General features: G+C 44.9%; 1 protein-coding gene across 1 annotated transcript; it reads right to left on the bottom strand.

Annotated features, from left to right (window-relative positions):
- Positions 1-3,356: 3,356 nt before the first annotated feature.
- On the bottom strand, positions 3,357-15,215 carry wdr3 (WD repeat domain 3). The gene is made up of 27 exons (XM_035604534.2): positions 15,143-15,215; positions 13,655-13,857; positions 13,346-13,555; positions 12,981-13,099; positions 12,362-12,440; positions 11,677-11,772; positions 11,412-11,510; positions 11,117-11,218; positions 10,427-10,527; positions 9,893-10,006; positions 9,576-9,806; positions 9,391-9,484; positions 8,978-9,079; positions 8,785-8,867; positions 8,395-8,533; positions 8,220-8,276; positions 7,639-7,739; positions 7,175-7,286; positions 6,861-6,995; positions 6,727-6,777; positions 6,477-6,542; positions 6,184-6,276; positions 5,999-6,049; positions 5,389-5,432; positions 5,162-5,290; positions 3,811-3,904; positions 3,357-3,669 (listed from the first exon to the last, which is right to left on the bottom strand). The coding sequence occupies exons 2-27, from the start codon at positions 13,826-13,828 to the stop codon at positions 3,514-3,516; spliced, it is 2,832 nt and encodes a 943-aa protein (XP_035460427.2). The 5' UTR covers positions 13,829-13,857; positions 15,143-15,215; the 3' UTR covers positions 3,357-3,513.
- Positions 15,216-16,324: the final 1,109 nt, after the last annotated feature.

The raw sequence follows: 16,324 nt of genomic DNA, 5'->3' as shown, positions 1-16,324 counted from the left end.
GTCCACCGGCTCCACCACCGTTATGGGCTGAGCGCTGCAGCCGGTGGCAGGAGGCAGGAGGAGGAAGAGGAGGAGGAAGGAGGAGGAGGCAGGTGGCAGGAGGGAAGAGGCTGGAGGAGGAAGAGGAGGAGGAAGAGGAGGAGGAAGGTGGCAGGAGGGAGGAGGCTGGAGGAGGAGGAAGCAGGAGGAGGAGGAGGAGGAGGAGGCAGGAGGCAGGAGGAGGAGGAGGAGGGAGGAGGAGGAAGAGGAGGAGGAGGAGGAGGAGGAGGAGGAGGAGGCAGGAGGCAGGAGGAGGAGGAGGAGGGAGGAGGAGGAAGAGGAGGAGGAGGAGGGAGGAGGAGGAAGAGGAGGAGGAAGGAGGAGGAGGCAGGTGGCAGGAGGGAAGAGGCTGGAGGAGGAAGAGGAGGAGGAAGAGGAGGAGGAAGGTGGCAGGAGGGAGGAGGCTGGAGGAGGAGGAAGCAGGAGGAGGAGGAGGAGGAGGAGGCAGGAGGCAGGAGGAGGAGGAGGAGGGAGGAGGAGGAAGAGGAGGAGGAGGAGGAGGAGGAGGCAGGAGGCAGGAGGAGGAGGAGGAGGGAGGAGGAGGAAGAGGAGGAGGAGGAGGGAGGAGGAGGAAGAGGAGGAGGAAGGAGGAGGAGGCAGGTGGCAGGAGGGAGGAGGCAGGTGGCAGGAGGCAGGTGGCAGGAGGCAGGAGGAGGAAGGAGGAGGAGGCAGGTGGCAGGAGGCAGGGGGGAGGAGGGAGGGGGAGGCAGGTGGCAGGAGGAGGCAGGAGGAGGAAGAGGAGGAGGAAAGAGGAGGAGGCAGGTGGCAGGAGGCAGGAGGCAGGAGGCAGGAGGAGGAAGGAGGAGGAGGCAGGTGGCAGGAGGCAGGAGGAGGCAGGAGGAGGAAGAGGAGGAGGAAAGAGGAGGAGGCAGGTGGCAGGAGGCAGGAGGCAGGAGGAGGAAGGAGGAGGAGGCAGGTGGCAGGAGGGAGGAGGCTGGAGGAGGAGGAAGCAGGAGGAGGAGGAGGAGGCAGGAGGCAGGAGGAGGAGGAGGAGGGAGGAGGCAGGTGGCAGGAGGAAGGAGGAGGAGGCAGGTGGCAGGAGGGAGGAGGCAGGTGGCAGGAGGCAGGAGGAGGAAGGAGGAGGAGGCAGGTGGCAGGAGGCAGGGGGGAGGAGGGAGGGGGAGGCAGGTGGCAGGAGGAGGCAGGAGGAGGAAGAGGAGGAGGCAGGTGGCAGGAGGCAGGAGGCAGGAGGAGGAAGAGGAGGAGGAAAGAGGAGGAGGCAGGTGGCAGGAGGCAGGAGGCAGGAGGAGGAAGAGGAGGAGGAAGGAGGAGGAGGCAGGTGGCAGGAGGCAGGAGGCAGGAAGCAGGTGGCAGGAGGAGGAGGCAGGTGGAAGGAGGCAGGAGGAGGAAGGAGGAGGAGGCAGGTGGCAGGAGGCAGGAGGCAGGGGGGAGGAGGGAGGAGGAGGAAGAGGAGGAGGCAGGCGCAGGAGGCAGGAGGGAGGAGGAGGAGGGAGGAGGAGGAAGAGGAGGAGGAAGAGGAGGAGGAAAGAGGAGGAGGCAAGTGGCAGGAGGAGGAGGGAGGAGGAGGAAAGAGGAGGAGGAGGCAGGAGGAGGAGGAGGAAAGAGGCAGGAGGAGGAGGAGGAGGAGGAGGAGGTAGGAGGAGGAGGTAGGAGGCGTGTGTGAGCTCCTCCTGAACATGGAGCTGGTGGACATGAGGCCAGATGCCAAAGGGGGGAAACCATCATCAACAGTTTTTAGAAAAAGGGCAAGGCTGCCACCTAGTGACTCGACGGCAGATCGATGTCCTGGTGTGGGTTTTATTTTCTTCCTTTTGCTCGGTACATCCACCACTGGAGTGACAGATGAGATACTGATTCTGTTAAAATGATCACTTGCAGCAGGTACGATGATGTCTGAGGGGAAAAAAAACAAAAACATCTTTATAAACAACAACAAAAATATGAACAAATAAAAAACAATAAAATCATCTGTTTGCAGCGAAGTGGTCGACTGTATGAGATTCTGTGAATGAGCTCAACACATCCAGCTAACATCAATATATTCATAGATAATGTACAAGACAGTCATTCTTACTAATGGACACTTAGTGTTTCACAGAAGTGAAAAAAGACGACTTATTGCATTTTTTTCCCGCTTTTAAACAAAGTTTGCGATGACGATTCATTTGGATGCTGAGACTGTGTGTGAGTGTGTGAGTGTGTGTGTGAGTGAGTGTGTGAGTGTGTGAGTGTGTGAGCGAGTGTGTGAGCGAGTGTGTGAGTGTGTGAGCGAGTGTGTGAGTGAGTGAGTGTGTGAGTGTGTGAGCGAGTGTGTGAGCGAGTGTGTGAGCGAGTGTGTGAGTGTGTGAGTGTGTGAGCGAGTGTGTGTGTGTGAGTGTGTGAGTCTGTGAGTGTGTGAGCGAGTGCGGTCTGGGGATTTTCCTGAAGAATTTTTAATTTTGCTAGGTGTGACATTTACAGCCTCAAGATTCCAAATCCAGCCCCGTAACGAGCTGCTGCGTTCCCCCTCCTCTTTTCTTTTTTTTTACTTCAACCCCTGTAAATACAGTTCATTTGTTTCTCGTCCAGCGTGAGATGAAAACAACGGCGCAGCGAGCGAAAGGTGTTTTAAAAGGGTTGGTGTCATTACTCTGCCGCTGCCTGCACGCCGTCTGATGTGGCTGTGAGACTTTCATGAAGGTCACAGGATTAAACCTTCACATTCACATTCGTCTGTGAGCAAACACGGGGGAGAAAGCCAAGATTTTTTAGGTGGGTTTTTTTTTTTTTTTGCCCCGTTATGAAATATGTCCACCACATCTACCCCGGGGGCCCCGGGGCAATAAATTCAGGCAAAAGTTACAGCGGCTGTAAAGTCCAGACACATCTCCGCGACTCCAGCGGTGGACGGCTGCAGCCGAGGCCAACAGGTTCCAAGGGAGGTCGTTTTTTTGTTTTTTTTCTCAGCGACTTGCTTGAGACTCGACTCTGTGGTCGCACCCAGGTGGTCTGGAGCTCAGGTAGTCGTCCCCCCCGTCCCCCCCTCCACCTCCACGTCCAAACCATCTTCAGCCGGGGTGTTTGGCTCCGGGCCTTGAATCGCTCCCTTGCGGCCCCGTAGGACCGAGACCCGGCTTAAATCAAACCTCGCCTCCTCCGTGTGCGGTGATCGCGGAGGGAGAACCGCTGCTGCTTTTGAGCATGAAATGCATCTATTAAACTTTAACAGTATATGGATGTGTTTTATATACGCTGCAGAGGGAAGCTGGCGGGTATATACGCAGCTACATTTCTCTCCCTCTCGCTCGCTGCCGTTGAGGATTTATGTGTTGTGAAAGCCCCCCCCCCCCGCAAGAACCTGAAGAAGAACTGTGAGAAAAAGTCAAGACGCAGTTTATTCGGGAAATGAAGCACGTCACTGTGTTGAATCCTGTCAGGATTTTTCATACCGTACAAAAGAGGAGGAGACGAGGCGAGATCGAGGATGTTTATACACAAACTATATGTCCAAAAAATGAAAATGCCCGTTGGGATTCAGGCGATGGCGAAGACGGCCCGCTCCCTCCTCCTCCTCTTCTTCTTCTTGTCCGCCAGCCGCCCGGTGGCGTCGGCGAAGAACATCACGTCCTCTTTGCCCTCGATCTCCCGCTGCAGGAACTGGAGGGCGGCGCCGTTGACGCCCATCATGTCCTGCAAACATGCAGCAGAGAAGAAGAAGAGGAAGAGGTGGTGGTGAGGAAATGGAAAAGGAAAAAGGCGTCGGCCAAAAACGACAAATAACCTCTTTTTTTTTCTCCTTTTAGTTTTTTTTTACCTCCAGATGTTACTTACTCTGATTTCCCGCACTTTGGAGAGAGTATTGGTCCGTAGCTCATCGATGACAGACAACAACATCTGGTTACTGGAGATCTGGCCAAAATGGATCCTGGAAAGAAAAAAGAAGAGACAGATAATTCAGTTCAGCGCGAAACTGAAAAGTACATTTACTCAAGTACTGTACCTGAGGTACTTTTACATATTTTATATTCTACTTAACGCTCCAATTTCACAACATCTTAAATAAATATTCTACTTTAAAAGGTTATCATTTAATAATTTTCATTTACATTCACATTTTACAGTTTATGTACTCGTTAGTTTAAAATTTACATGTATATAAAAACACAAGAAGAGCTTATGAAATATGATACTTTGATAAATAATAAATTACCCACACGTACGTACAAACTGGAGCTGAACTCAATAGCTGATTAATTGGTTTGTGAATTTACAGAGAATTAAATGAAAACTTTTTTGATAATAAATTAAACATTTTTCAAATTGATAAACATTTCGATGTTCCAGCTTCTCAATTTTTTTTTACTGCATTTTCCCTAATGTGATAATTTTAATAATTTAATTAATCATACTACCATTGTTTGACAAAAAAAGACATTTAAAATGTTTTTTTTGGGCTCTGGGTTATTGTGATTTGTAATTTTAATTGTTTGTAGGTTGAATCAAGGAAATTATTTGCAGATAAATCCATAATGAAATTATGTCAGTAGTTTACTTACACATAATTATACCAAGCTTCATCTCAACCAACTGCAAAAATCGAATCATAATAAAATAAAATCATATTTTTTTTCCCAACCATTTTTCTGCAGTGATTATTTCTATTTTTTTAATATTTTGTGTGGTATTATTATTTCAATAATGGATGAAAAATCATACTTTCACACAACAGCAGCTTGAGCATCTCTAAATTCAAAAAAATTAATTTGTACCACTTGTGGAAAAGTTAGAGAATCAAGATTCTGTTAATAGGAGATTAGAAATTCTGGCAATATTTTTTAATTTGGCTTCACATTTCTTGTGATTAAATTATTCAATGAAAAATCTTATTTGAAAATATATTATATTTATGTGCATCCTATATTTGACAGTGTGTTTCAATTTAAAAATGAAACCATTTATAATTATACTGGGACATTATTCAGTCAAACATATCCTTCACATATAGTGACAAAACTTTTTGGTGCCAGGACACATTAATATCATGTATAAATTGTTCTTTTTAAATTCACATGTTGTGGGAGGAAAGTTAACAAAAAATTCACAGAAATTCACAGATTTTTTTTTTCTCATCTCATTCTGATTCATGTTTCTTAATTTTCTGATTCATGGTCTTCTGACTCACTTGAGTAGGAAGAAGAGGCAGCGGCAGACCAGCTCCACCTCCAGGCCCTGCTGGATGTATCCGTTGAAGAGCCTCAGCAGCTCGGGGACGTACGGGAACGGTAACACGAGCAGAGAAACCTCCAGCTCGCTGGGGATCACAAACACAAACACACGGTGTCGTTATGTGAACAGACGACTGGAGATGATGATGATGAAATATGTGGATTCGTTCTCTTCACGTCTTACCTTGATCTGACTTTCTTTACGACATCTAAGACGTAGCGTGAGGGCTGAAAGACAAAAGACAGACTCGGTCACCTGCAGCTGAAAACAGCCTCATCATAATACATCTAAGTTTATTATTATTATATATTAATGTTCAGATACTGAAGACGATGGCCTGCCTTTTTCAAGTATAGCTTTTGAAATTGAAGTGTATTTATTTATTTGTCCATTTATTTATATTTTAACTTATTTTAATATTAATTGCATGTTTTTTATTTAACTTAATCTTATTGCTTTGATTTCTTATTTATTTCCTTAAGTATTTATAGATTGTTTTTACCATTTCACTACTTTTTATTGACCTTTATACAACTATTATCTATTTTTTCATCTTTTTATATAAATAAATCTTTCTATAAATTTGAATTCTGTTCACCTTTTCTTTTATTTGGTATTTTGAATTTTAGTCTTTTTTTTTTTTACCCTGCCTCTAGTCTTTCCTCATCGTAAATTGGTGAGACACTGTTTCCCCAAGTCCCTGGTTCCCGTTTTTATTTTTTAGATATAATAAATAAAATAAAGTCTGATTGATTGATGGATGTTGGTAAGACATTAATTCTGTTCTACTCACTGAAACATTTCCAAAGGCCACGAGGATGGGGTTGGGTTTCGGAGGAGGAAGCTGCGAAAACAACATCAGCCGTTTGTCAAATACATTTGATAAACAATTATATTGAGAAATCATAAAAATGCACACAGAAAAAAAACAACAACTTGGAAGTTGTCAGAGGCGGACTTCCTGGACGACGTCTCTACCTCTTTGCCTGCGCTCTCACAAGCGTATTTATGCTCTTCCTTCTTCCGGTTCTCCTCTTTGTAAATCTCCAACGCCTCCATTATTCGCTCGGCCTGCGAAGAAACCACACGACAGCGAGAGCATCAACAAAGAGCAAAGAATAAAAGCAGAATCCCGCTTCACCTGCGTGAATGCCGAGCGGGTGAAGCGGAGGACACCACCGACTTTAGCCGATCAACTAAAATTTAAACTATCCATCCATCGCTTCAGACTGAAAGTACATATTGTCTTGCTATTAGAGAAGCGAACTCACAGCTTTGACAGTCTCCACAGTTTTCTTGGCGGCGGGCGCTGCTTCTCCTTCAGTCTCTCCAGGGACCTGTGGATTTAAAAGGTGGTTGTCAACTCAGGGCAATATGTTCTTTGTGCTCTGAAATCTGAGCATTACAAAGTAAAGGTTTGACTGGTTTGCCGTTAGTTATGGGAGGACATGTTAGTAAATGTACATCACTTGAATGTACAGTAGGTAACGTCGGGGGAAAACCAGAAATTGAAGAACTCACCACCGGCGCGTCTCCTTTGGCCATGCTCTCCTCGAACTCTGCCTCTCGCTCCTGTGAAAACCAAAAGCAGTGAAACTCAGAGAATCTGAGAAAGTGTGTCTGTGGGAATATCTGTTAAAAGCCGTCGTCCTCACCATCTCCCGTTCCTCCTCCAGGATGATGGGCTCCCTGGTTCGCTCCCACAGGCGCAGGGACTTGTCGTGGGAGGACGACACGATGTGGTCGCCGCTGGGGCTGATGGTCAGACACCAGACCTCCCGGTGGTGGCCCTGTCAGGCAGGGAGCCAAGAGAGAACAGTCAAAATGTCAGACGGAGACTTTTGCCCTTGTTGCAAAGCACAGGGGAGCTACAGTGGCAGAATTTATGCTGTGCGAGGGCATTTCTGGGCTGACCCCTGGTCAAGGCCACCCGACCCTAATATATAAGGGAAGAGGAGAGGAGCGTCACCTCGAGCGTCTGGATGTGCTCAAACTTGTCGGCGTCCCACTGTTTGATCTTCCGGTCCTTTCCCGCCGTGAAGAACAGATGAGTCTTGGGAACGAACTGCAGGAACATGACGCTGTGGAGGAAGAAAAAAAAACAGAGAGAGAGAGAGAGAGAGAGAGAGAAAGAGTGAGGGAGGAGAGTCGGATAAGCAAATAATTGGAAAGATAGAAAGATGGGAGCAAAAAAAAGGAACAAGCAACTCAGCAGGAGCTCAAAGAGGAAGAAACGAAAGATCAAAACTATACATACAGTAATCATGACAGAAGCCGACAGAGAAATACACGGCCCCAAAAAGAAAATTAAATAAAGGCAAAGCAGAGAGGAAAGAAAAAACAGTGAAGACAGAAAGTGAGACGATCCACGAGAGAACGGATGAAATGGATCAGAGAAAAACTAAACCTTGGTGTATTTTGGATGTCGATTACCTGTCGTCATGAGCGAACATGGAGCGGTGACAGTCGCCGAAGTCCAAACCCCAGATCTTCACGTTCCTGTCGGCGGACCCGGTGGCGATAAGTGTGTTGTCCTGAATAAAAGGGGAAACAGAGGTAGGCGAGGCAGCAGCACTGTCGAGTCCTAGCATAACGCTAACGTAACACTTTCAATATAAAAAAGTCAGTTTTCGTCTTGTGCAGGTCCTGATACAATACTTTTTTTTCTGCACTATGTCACTGACCAACAGGTGGCAGCAACACGCCAAAAATATTCTGCACCGTGCCGACAACAGCAGAGGAGACGATGACAGCAAGCTGATAAACATATACATGTATGTAACTTTTTATATATTATTTTCCCTCTTTTTTAATTGTATATTTTGCTATTTTTTGTGAGACTTCAATCTCCTTTTCCTGATGCTGTGACAAGTAAATGTATCTCTTGTATACTGCATGAAAAAAATTCTAGAAAGTTTTTTTTTCTTTTTAAATAGCTTGCCACAAACTGTGTTTATAATGCAAAAAAAAAGTTATACAATGTTGTTGATTCTTCACATTTCAAGAGAACTCACGTGCGACATGTCCAGACAGAGAACAGGCAGCTTGTGTCCGTAGAGCGACAAGAAGAACTACAGCAGGGTGGAGGAGGAGAAGAAGAAATGTTTGGTTATTCACTGAATATGTATTTTTATCAACTACATGCATTTAACCATGATTTATGTGATGTTGTGCACGTAGCCGTCCCACCTTCAGCGTGTCTGTGTAGAAGATCTTGACGGTGCAGTCCAACAACGAGACGGCCAGGAGTCTGTGGTCGGGAGAGAACTTCACACACAGGACGTCTTCCTCCAGCTGCAGGGTGCGTGTGTGTTTCACCGTCAGCCTCCTACAAACACACACACACACACACACACACACACACACACACACACACACACACACACACACACACACACACACACACACACACACACACACACACACACACACACACACACACACACACACACACACACACACACACACACACACACACACAAAATGTCACAATATTACAGACGAAGTGCAAGGAATTGAGAGATGATCCTGAAGGAACCAAACACTGATTCCTGAACGTGGAACAAGGCGGTGACTCACTTCTGTCCGGTCCCCTCGTCCTTGATCAGCTCAAACTCCCAAAACTTCACCTTCTTGTCTGCACTTCCTGTCACGATCCCCCTCTGTGGGGGCCACACACAGACACAGTCAATCAGTCACATACTGTACAGTTGAATGAGAATATTTTCAAGACCGATTCGGAGACCAGGCGTGAGGTCAGTCTGGAGTGTACCTGGTCTGGGGCCAGGCACAGGGACCACAGGGCTCCGTCGTGGGCATCTACCGTCTCCAAGAGGCTTCCCGAGGCCAACTCGAAGATCTGCAGCTTACCACTCTGACGGGGGAAAAAGAGTAACACTCGGTGAACACGAAACATGGATTAGAAAATGTTTCCGGTTGTTGTAGATTCATATTATTCTTACACGTCTTAAAAGCCCCACGACAAGTTTGCAGTGAACCTTTGAGACCCTAAGTAAAACCCCTTTGGACCATGTACTGTATCTGGAGCGGCCGTTCAACAGTTTAAGACCGTGAGCTTAGATCGCTAAAATCGCACCACAAACTGGCTCTGAAACATTGGAAAGGTGGAATATATAAAACCATCACTGTTCAAAGAGCCAAAAGTGTCTCGTAGTGTTCGAGTACCTTGGTTCCCAGGATGATCTGTCGGTCTCCAGGCACGAAGAGGGAGCAGAGGGCGTAATCACAGGCCATGGTGCGAATCACCTGCAGAGTAGACCTGTGGCAGGAGGGGAGGGCGGGGCGTCCGGTTAGAAGAGCATTCAATAGCCGCTAACAGCGAATTCTTAGTGAGGGCGAAGCGGCTTCACCTGTTCCACACTTTGACCGTGTCCCCCGAGGCGGAGAGGACGGCCAGGTTGTCCGAGCTGAAGGCCAGCGTGCGGACGTCGGTGCGGTGGCCGGCGAGCGTGAGGCGCGCCGTCTTGTTGGCCGCGGGCGTCTTGTCCGACGTCTTCAGGCTGTAGGTCTCGATGGTGTTGTTCTGCAGCAGCAGCGCCACCTTCAGCTCGCCGCCCGCACACGACAGGCAGTCCACCCATCTGAGAGGAGGAGGAGGGAGGTTAGGGGATGAATGATTGACTATCTGGGAGCCCGTCACCTTTTCTTTTTGGGCCGCACCACTGACCTGATCTTGGCGGAGGCTTTAATGTTGGTGAGTCTGACGATCTCGTCTTTCAGCATCTTCTCCACCACCGGCTCGGCGGCTGCCTCCTCCTCGCCTCCAGCATCTTCTTGAGCTCTGCAGTAGAGGGCAGCGACGCGACAAACATCAGCCGGCCGAACTTAAACCTCCAACACTGCGGCTTTAGACGTTGGTGCAGTAAATAGATAAAAAAAATGCTTAAAATACTAGTTTAGTAGCAGTTTCTGTCGGGGCAGTAATGACAATTTGAAAGTAGCACGCATAAAACAACAAAAGACGAATAGAGAAGTGGTTACAAGAAGAAGAAGTAGCGTCACAGCTTGTGGCAGCAATTTTAGAGCTCAAATAATCCACCAAGATAAAGTTATTAATCAAATTTGAGCACAAAAACATCCATTAGTTCAACTCTACACCCGGCATTGTTATCATAATAATATTCACAGTAACAACAGTATCAGTGAGCGTGTGTGGCTTCCACAGGAGCTAAACAGAAATAGTTCTACTTTCTGTTCTTACTTGGCGGCCTTCTTTTTCGCCTTCTTCAGCTTCTTGGTCATTTTCCTCTGCACTTCCTCGTTTGTCAACACCGTGAAAAGCTCCAGGACCGAGTCGTTGCCCTTAGGCAGGGAGGAGGAGGAGAGACAGTATAAAGTATAATATATGAAGTATAAATGATGTTTTTAATTCAAAATGTCACACGGTGGATGTCTCTGGCTTCATAAATAACCAGCTGTTGCATGTTCCCCTCCCTCATATTAATTCAAAACACTCTGAACAGCTGACGGGCAGCTGAACGTTCATGAGCTGAAATAACTTTGAGTCCGTGAGTCAAACAAAACTAACCGGGCGACAAACAAAACTCGTGGCAAAGTAAATCATAATAAACAGTTTTTGACGTGTGATTAAAACACAAACTTACAACACGGACAAGTGACGGAAGCTTTTCTTTGATTTCGTTTCCAATCAAACACTTTATGATGTAATGTCCATATGCAAATTCATAAACTTAAAACATTCACCATGTCTCAGTGTGATGATGTTGTTCATGTAACGTTTGCTTTCGACTCCAGTTCAGACTTAAAATAAATTCTTCCTTCATCTCCCTGATTTACGATTTCACGAACCCATGAAATTCAGCATCAAATCGTGTTCCAGACATTTAAAGACTTTCAGAGGGGAAAAAATAAAACGTCTTCCGACACTTACGTGGCAGGCGACCACTCGGGCCCTGGCGTCGGCTGTCAGCGAGACGACTCTGTCCCGGGCCTCTCTCAGGATGGAGCCGGCTTTTTTACAACTCAAGATCCGCTGAGGGACGAGAAAGAGGGACGCACGACACAAACGTTTAAAGACAAATGTACGAGGAAGGTCAAGAATCAGAGGAAATATTAAATATTTGAGTATGTCATGTACATATGATACAGCTTTTCCTTAAGTGGCTGCACAGGTATCAGAGATGCCCTCTTTTATTACAGTATCGCATCACTGACGACTCTCGTACCTCTTCAAGACTTTCGTCCTCATCGTCTTCATCATCGTCGTCCTCGTCATCCAGCAGAGTTTTCCCCTTCTTCACCTTGGGCTCACCCACTGCTTTTTCCTGAGCGGGGACACGGAGCCAGAGTCTTTACAACAACTGATGCAGCGTCATCGATATGGCTCTTTGATTTATTTGATACTCAATCTTCCAGTTCTTCTCTGTATCAATCAATCGATCACGGGGAGCAGGAAAACTTTGTCGTGGACTGAAGACAGAGTGTTCTCACCTCCTGCAGGTAGTTGATGTCCCAGGCTCGGAGCTCACTGTCCGCTGAGCCCGTCAGCAGCCGGTTCTCCCGGTTCAGCAGAACCATGCCCCACACCTAACAACACACACAAAAAGAAAATGCCTTCATATAGATACATCTCATTCATCCAGGTACAGTAGGACAATGCAGAGTTTGAAAAAAGTATGACTTCTCATGAAGCTTCTTGAACAGAGTCTCACCCGATTCATCAGGCTGATATGAACGAATATATCATACAGTTTATATGTAGAATATCAAGCCTCATTGCGTTTTTGCAGCAGAGGGCAGCAACGCCCTCTTTACAATTACATGTCAACAACAAACAGCACAATCACATTGCCTGTTTCAGAGGAACGTCCGCAGAGTGAAAACAACATTAGCGGCTTTAGAAACCAGCAGAAGTGAAAAGACTGAGGAAGGACGGCGAGAAGTGAAACCAGCGTGTGATCCTCCTGACAACCCTGCTCTCATGTCACATCCACAGCCTGGAACCTTTTTTATTTAAAATGGAAACTTAAACCTTACCCTGGTTAATAGCAGGTAAATCAATCATATTCATTTGTCTCCAGCTAATTTGCTTCTCGTGCGATATATATATATATATATATATATATGGCACATTTACTCATGTTGGTGATAAGAGTGAGAAGCCCCTCCCCCTCACCTCGCTGCGGTGGCCCACCAGGGTCTTGAAGCAGTGCTGCGTGTCCAGGTCCCACCACTTCACAAAACTGTCCTTGGAGCTGTTTGGCAGCAAAGATGTTGGGTTTTTTTATGTTATCAAAAATATTATCTGCTTAGAAAATCCAAGTTCCGAGAAAAAACACATGAAACATCACATTTCAAAAATATAATTATTTAAAGTCAACTAATGCAGCTTGAATTAAAAACCACCACCACATTGTACGAAGTTGTTTATTTGTTACCGTGACCTTTATTTTTGCATAATTTTGAAACTATGGCAGGACAAATATAGTATATACTGTATATAATGTATATATAACAGGTGCCCAGGGGATACATCGCTCCACTGATGCTTTTCATTTCTATCTTTCTATTTTCTTTTGTCTGGGGGAGAAATGAGTTGCATCATGAACAAGTGTCAGTTAATAATAACAAATAATAATTAATAGTTATCGACTACTAAATTCATCGCCAACTATTTTGCTAATCGGTTAATCGTTATGTGTAGTGTTTATGAAAAAAAGGTCAAAATTCTCTGAGTTTCTTTGCTCCTCTAAGACAGTAAACTACTTTCAGACTCTACAGGTTAAAGGTGTTACCTGGTGACCAGGAGGTTCTTGTCTTTGAGGAACAAGGCCTGTGTGATGACGTCTTTATGGCCCCGCAGCCTGTACAGACCACACTCGTTGATGATGTCCCACACAATCACATCTGTGTCCTGAGGAAGGAGGGAAATGGAATAAAACACTTATTATCACAGGCCATAATCAATTGGTGACAAACCGCTAGCCCATAATCCTTATTGTAATCTGATTAATTTATGTCCAAAAGGATTTTCTCAGCTTTTTAGGAGAAAAAAAAAATCATCTGCTGATTTAAACTAAAATTGTACAATTACATCCTCACATTGATCTGTAAAGTTGCCGTCTGACAATTTTTAAAAATATGTAAAAATATTACTAACCCTGGAACCGGTGACAAGCCGCGCCCCCAGTCCGTCGTAGTTCATAGTGGTAACAGCAGACTTGTGGCCGTTAAAGGAGACATTGCTCTCGCCGTTCTGCAGGTTGAAGATGCGGACGGCGCCGTCCTCGTAACCCACGGCGATGTGGACGCCGTCAGGTGAAGGGCAGAGGAAGGTCACCTCGTGTTTCTGGCCCTTCAGGATCAGGATCTTGACAAAAAAATAAAGACAGGAAAACGCAGTTGCTGGATGAAATCTGAGTTGGGAGAATTTGAGGTACCTGATGTCGTCCACATAAAATAATCTCACCTTCTCTCCCTTTCGGCTGTCCCAGATGAAGACCTGCTCGCATGCGGCCACGGCGACGAAGCGCCCCCTCTCGCCTCCGCGCAGGTTCACGTACGCGATGTTGGCCTTCTGGCTGCCGATTACTCCGAACACGGCGCTGGCAGCGTAGCGCAGGTACTGCTTGGTCAACCCCATGACCCGCAGCCTCACGGTGATTCTTCTTCCTGTTTCAAAGGGAACATCGGTGATACTCTGTGATACTACTGCACCACTTCTCCTCCTAAGGAAACATACAGTGTGTCTGTTGTACAAAACACGGAGTGAACATTAGATCATGTTACAGTTCTCTATAATATCCTAACAGGACTCATTCCAGAATCTACCTACCAGCCTGCCTACCTACCTGCCTACTTTCCTACCTGCCTACCTACCTCCCTGCCTACCTTCCTACCTGTCTACCTACCTACCTACCTGCCTACCAGCCCACCAGCCTACCTACCTACCTTCCTACCTACCTTCCTTCCTACCTGCCTGCCTGCCTGCCTACCTACCTACCTACCTACCTGCCTACCTACCTGCCTACCTACCTACCTACCTACCTACCTACCTACCTACCTGCCTACCTACCTACCTACCTGCCTACCTACCTGCCTACCTACCTACCTGCCTACCTATTGTCCATCCCTGCATATTACACATATTTTGTCATACACTTAAAACAAAACTACATATCGCCATCATTTTGTATTTTGTTGTTAAAATACATGCAAAGTCCACAACATGGCCAGAAATATGTGGACACCTTACCACAGTCTTCATATTTGATTGTTTAATTACGTAGCAATAATAAACCATGGCCTTTCAACACCCTGCTATTAGTGAGGTTCCAACGAATTGTTATTCATTGATTAATAACTTATGAATAACTTATTGATTAATAATTTAGGTGTGTTATCTAGCCTTGAATTTCTCAACTCATATCTCATTGACATTGAGATATGAGCAAATAACAACGATTAATACAGTTCATGGTGTGTTATTCTCTTTTCCTCTCAGCTTGTGTCACTTTAATATTATTACTGGTGTACAGTCGCTTTACTAGGGCTCGTATTCATAGATCCTGTATTTCAATAATCGATAGCTAAACTACAGACGCAGTAGATAGTGAATTACTAGTTAGGTAGAAGTTGATAGTCTTTCCGTCAGAAGAGCGTTCGTTTTAAAACAAACCACGAGCCCGCGTGGTCGGGGTTTAGCGCTTTACACCACCGAGTCAACGCAATTTGCGGCAAACCCCGCCCGACTGGTAAAGCATGTAAACAAAATCGAGTGCACTTAACGAGGACACACCGGTGGTCCCCAGCACACGTGGTGAAGTTATTGGGCTGAATATTGTCCATGAAATGAGAAACAACGCAGATTTAATCCTGTAAATGTTCCGCAGAACGTTGTGTTGTTTGTCTTGGACGCAGCGGGTTGTTGTGTTCGTGTGTGTTCGGTTTCTCTTACCTCTGAAAGACGCGCGCTGATGCTGCGGCTGCTAAGCTAACCTCGGCTAACTTCCGGCTACTGTGACTCAGACCCAACCAATCGATCACACATCGACAAATAAAATTTAATTTAATTTAATGAAAAAAATTAAAAATAAAACGAAATTAAATGAAATAGAATGAGTACACTGAAAAAAACTAATTTAAATATATATATTTTTTAAATTAAATAAATATTGAATAAAACCAGAAAAAATACATTAAATTAAAATATTTTTAAAATATATTAAAAAGTATAATATACTGTTGGTGACAACAGTAGTCAAACGCAGTGATTGAAAAAAAAATTGACAAGAAGTTAGACTTTTATTTAAAATATGTAAAGTAACCAAGCACATGTAATTAAGTACAGGTTTGAGGTACTGGTACTTTACTAGAATATTTTTCTTTCACGACTCTAAATACTCGTAGTCCAAAACATTTCAGAGGAATATATTCACTATATTGTCTGATAACATTTGTTACTTTATAAGTCAAGACCTCACATACAAAACATATGAATATTTCATAAAATATGGTCTGACACTTTATACATTCATTTTTTAAGTAATTTCTCATGTAAAAATGCCAAACATGTCATTGATCCAGCTTCTCAAAAACTTTAAATTTTCTGTTTTTGCAGAACTTTGAGGGTTTTGGCTATTGATCAGAAAAAAATAAGCATTGTTTTTTCACTGTGTAATTATGATGGCATTTTTTTTAAATAAGTTGTGTTTGTGTTTAGTTTTAAATAAGTTATTATTTCAGTTCAATTGCTTAAATTACTCTACAGTACTTCAAAAAATAGCTGTTGGTTCAATAATGTACAGGTTTTGGTAATTTAATGGGGTATTTAAGTATTACTACTTGAAGTTATGTAACAGACCCAAGTGACTTTTTCCCACCAGTGATTTTGATCGATCGCTCTCTTTCTGTTGTTTTGGTCTGCGGCCACAGAAGAAGCACGAACACTTGATAAACTGTAGATTTGATTTTATCCGAGCAGTGACGTCGTCATCCTCAATTATTTTCGCACGGTTTAATCTAATTAAAGTTTCTGACATGAACAAGTACGAAGCGAAGAGTTCCCACAGGTCTGTTTAATAAACCTCAGTGGAAACATCTATTATTAGTCAGCTGATGAGGAACTGAAGGGACGAAT

The sequence above is a fragment of the Scophthalmus maximus genome, chromosome 14, assembly GCF_022379125.1.
Source record: "Scophthalmus maximus strain ysfricsl-2021 chromosome 14, ASM2237912v1, whole genome shotgun sequence".
Taxonomy (NCBI): Eukaryota; Metazoa; Chordata; class Actinopteri; order Pleuronectiformes; family Scophthalmidae; genus Scophthalmus; species Scophthalmus maximus.
This window is presented reverse-complemented; position numbering and strand designations above follow the sequence as displayed.

Excerpts from the sequence above, each read along its gene's own strand:
- wdr3 (XM_035604534.2), bottom strand. The coding sequence starts at position 13,828 with ATGGGGTTGACCAAGCAGTACCTGCGCTACGCTGCCAGCGCCGTGTTC. Across the intron at positions 13,100-13,345 it reads GGCTTGTCACCGGTTCCAGG|GACACAGATGTGATTGTGTG; the intron begins GTTAGTAATATT and ends CTCCTTCCTCAG. Across the intron at positions 9,807-9,892 it reads AAAGCCTCCGCCAAGATCAG|ATGGGTGGACTGCCTGTCGT; the intron begins GTCAGTGGTGCG and ends TCCTCCTCTCAG.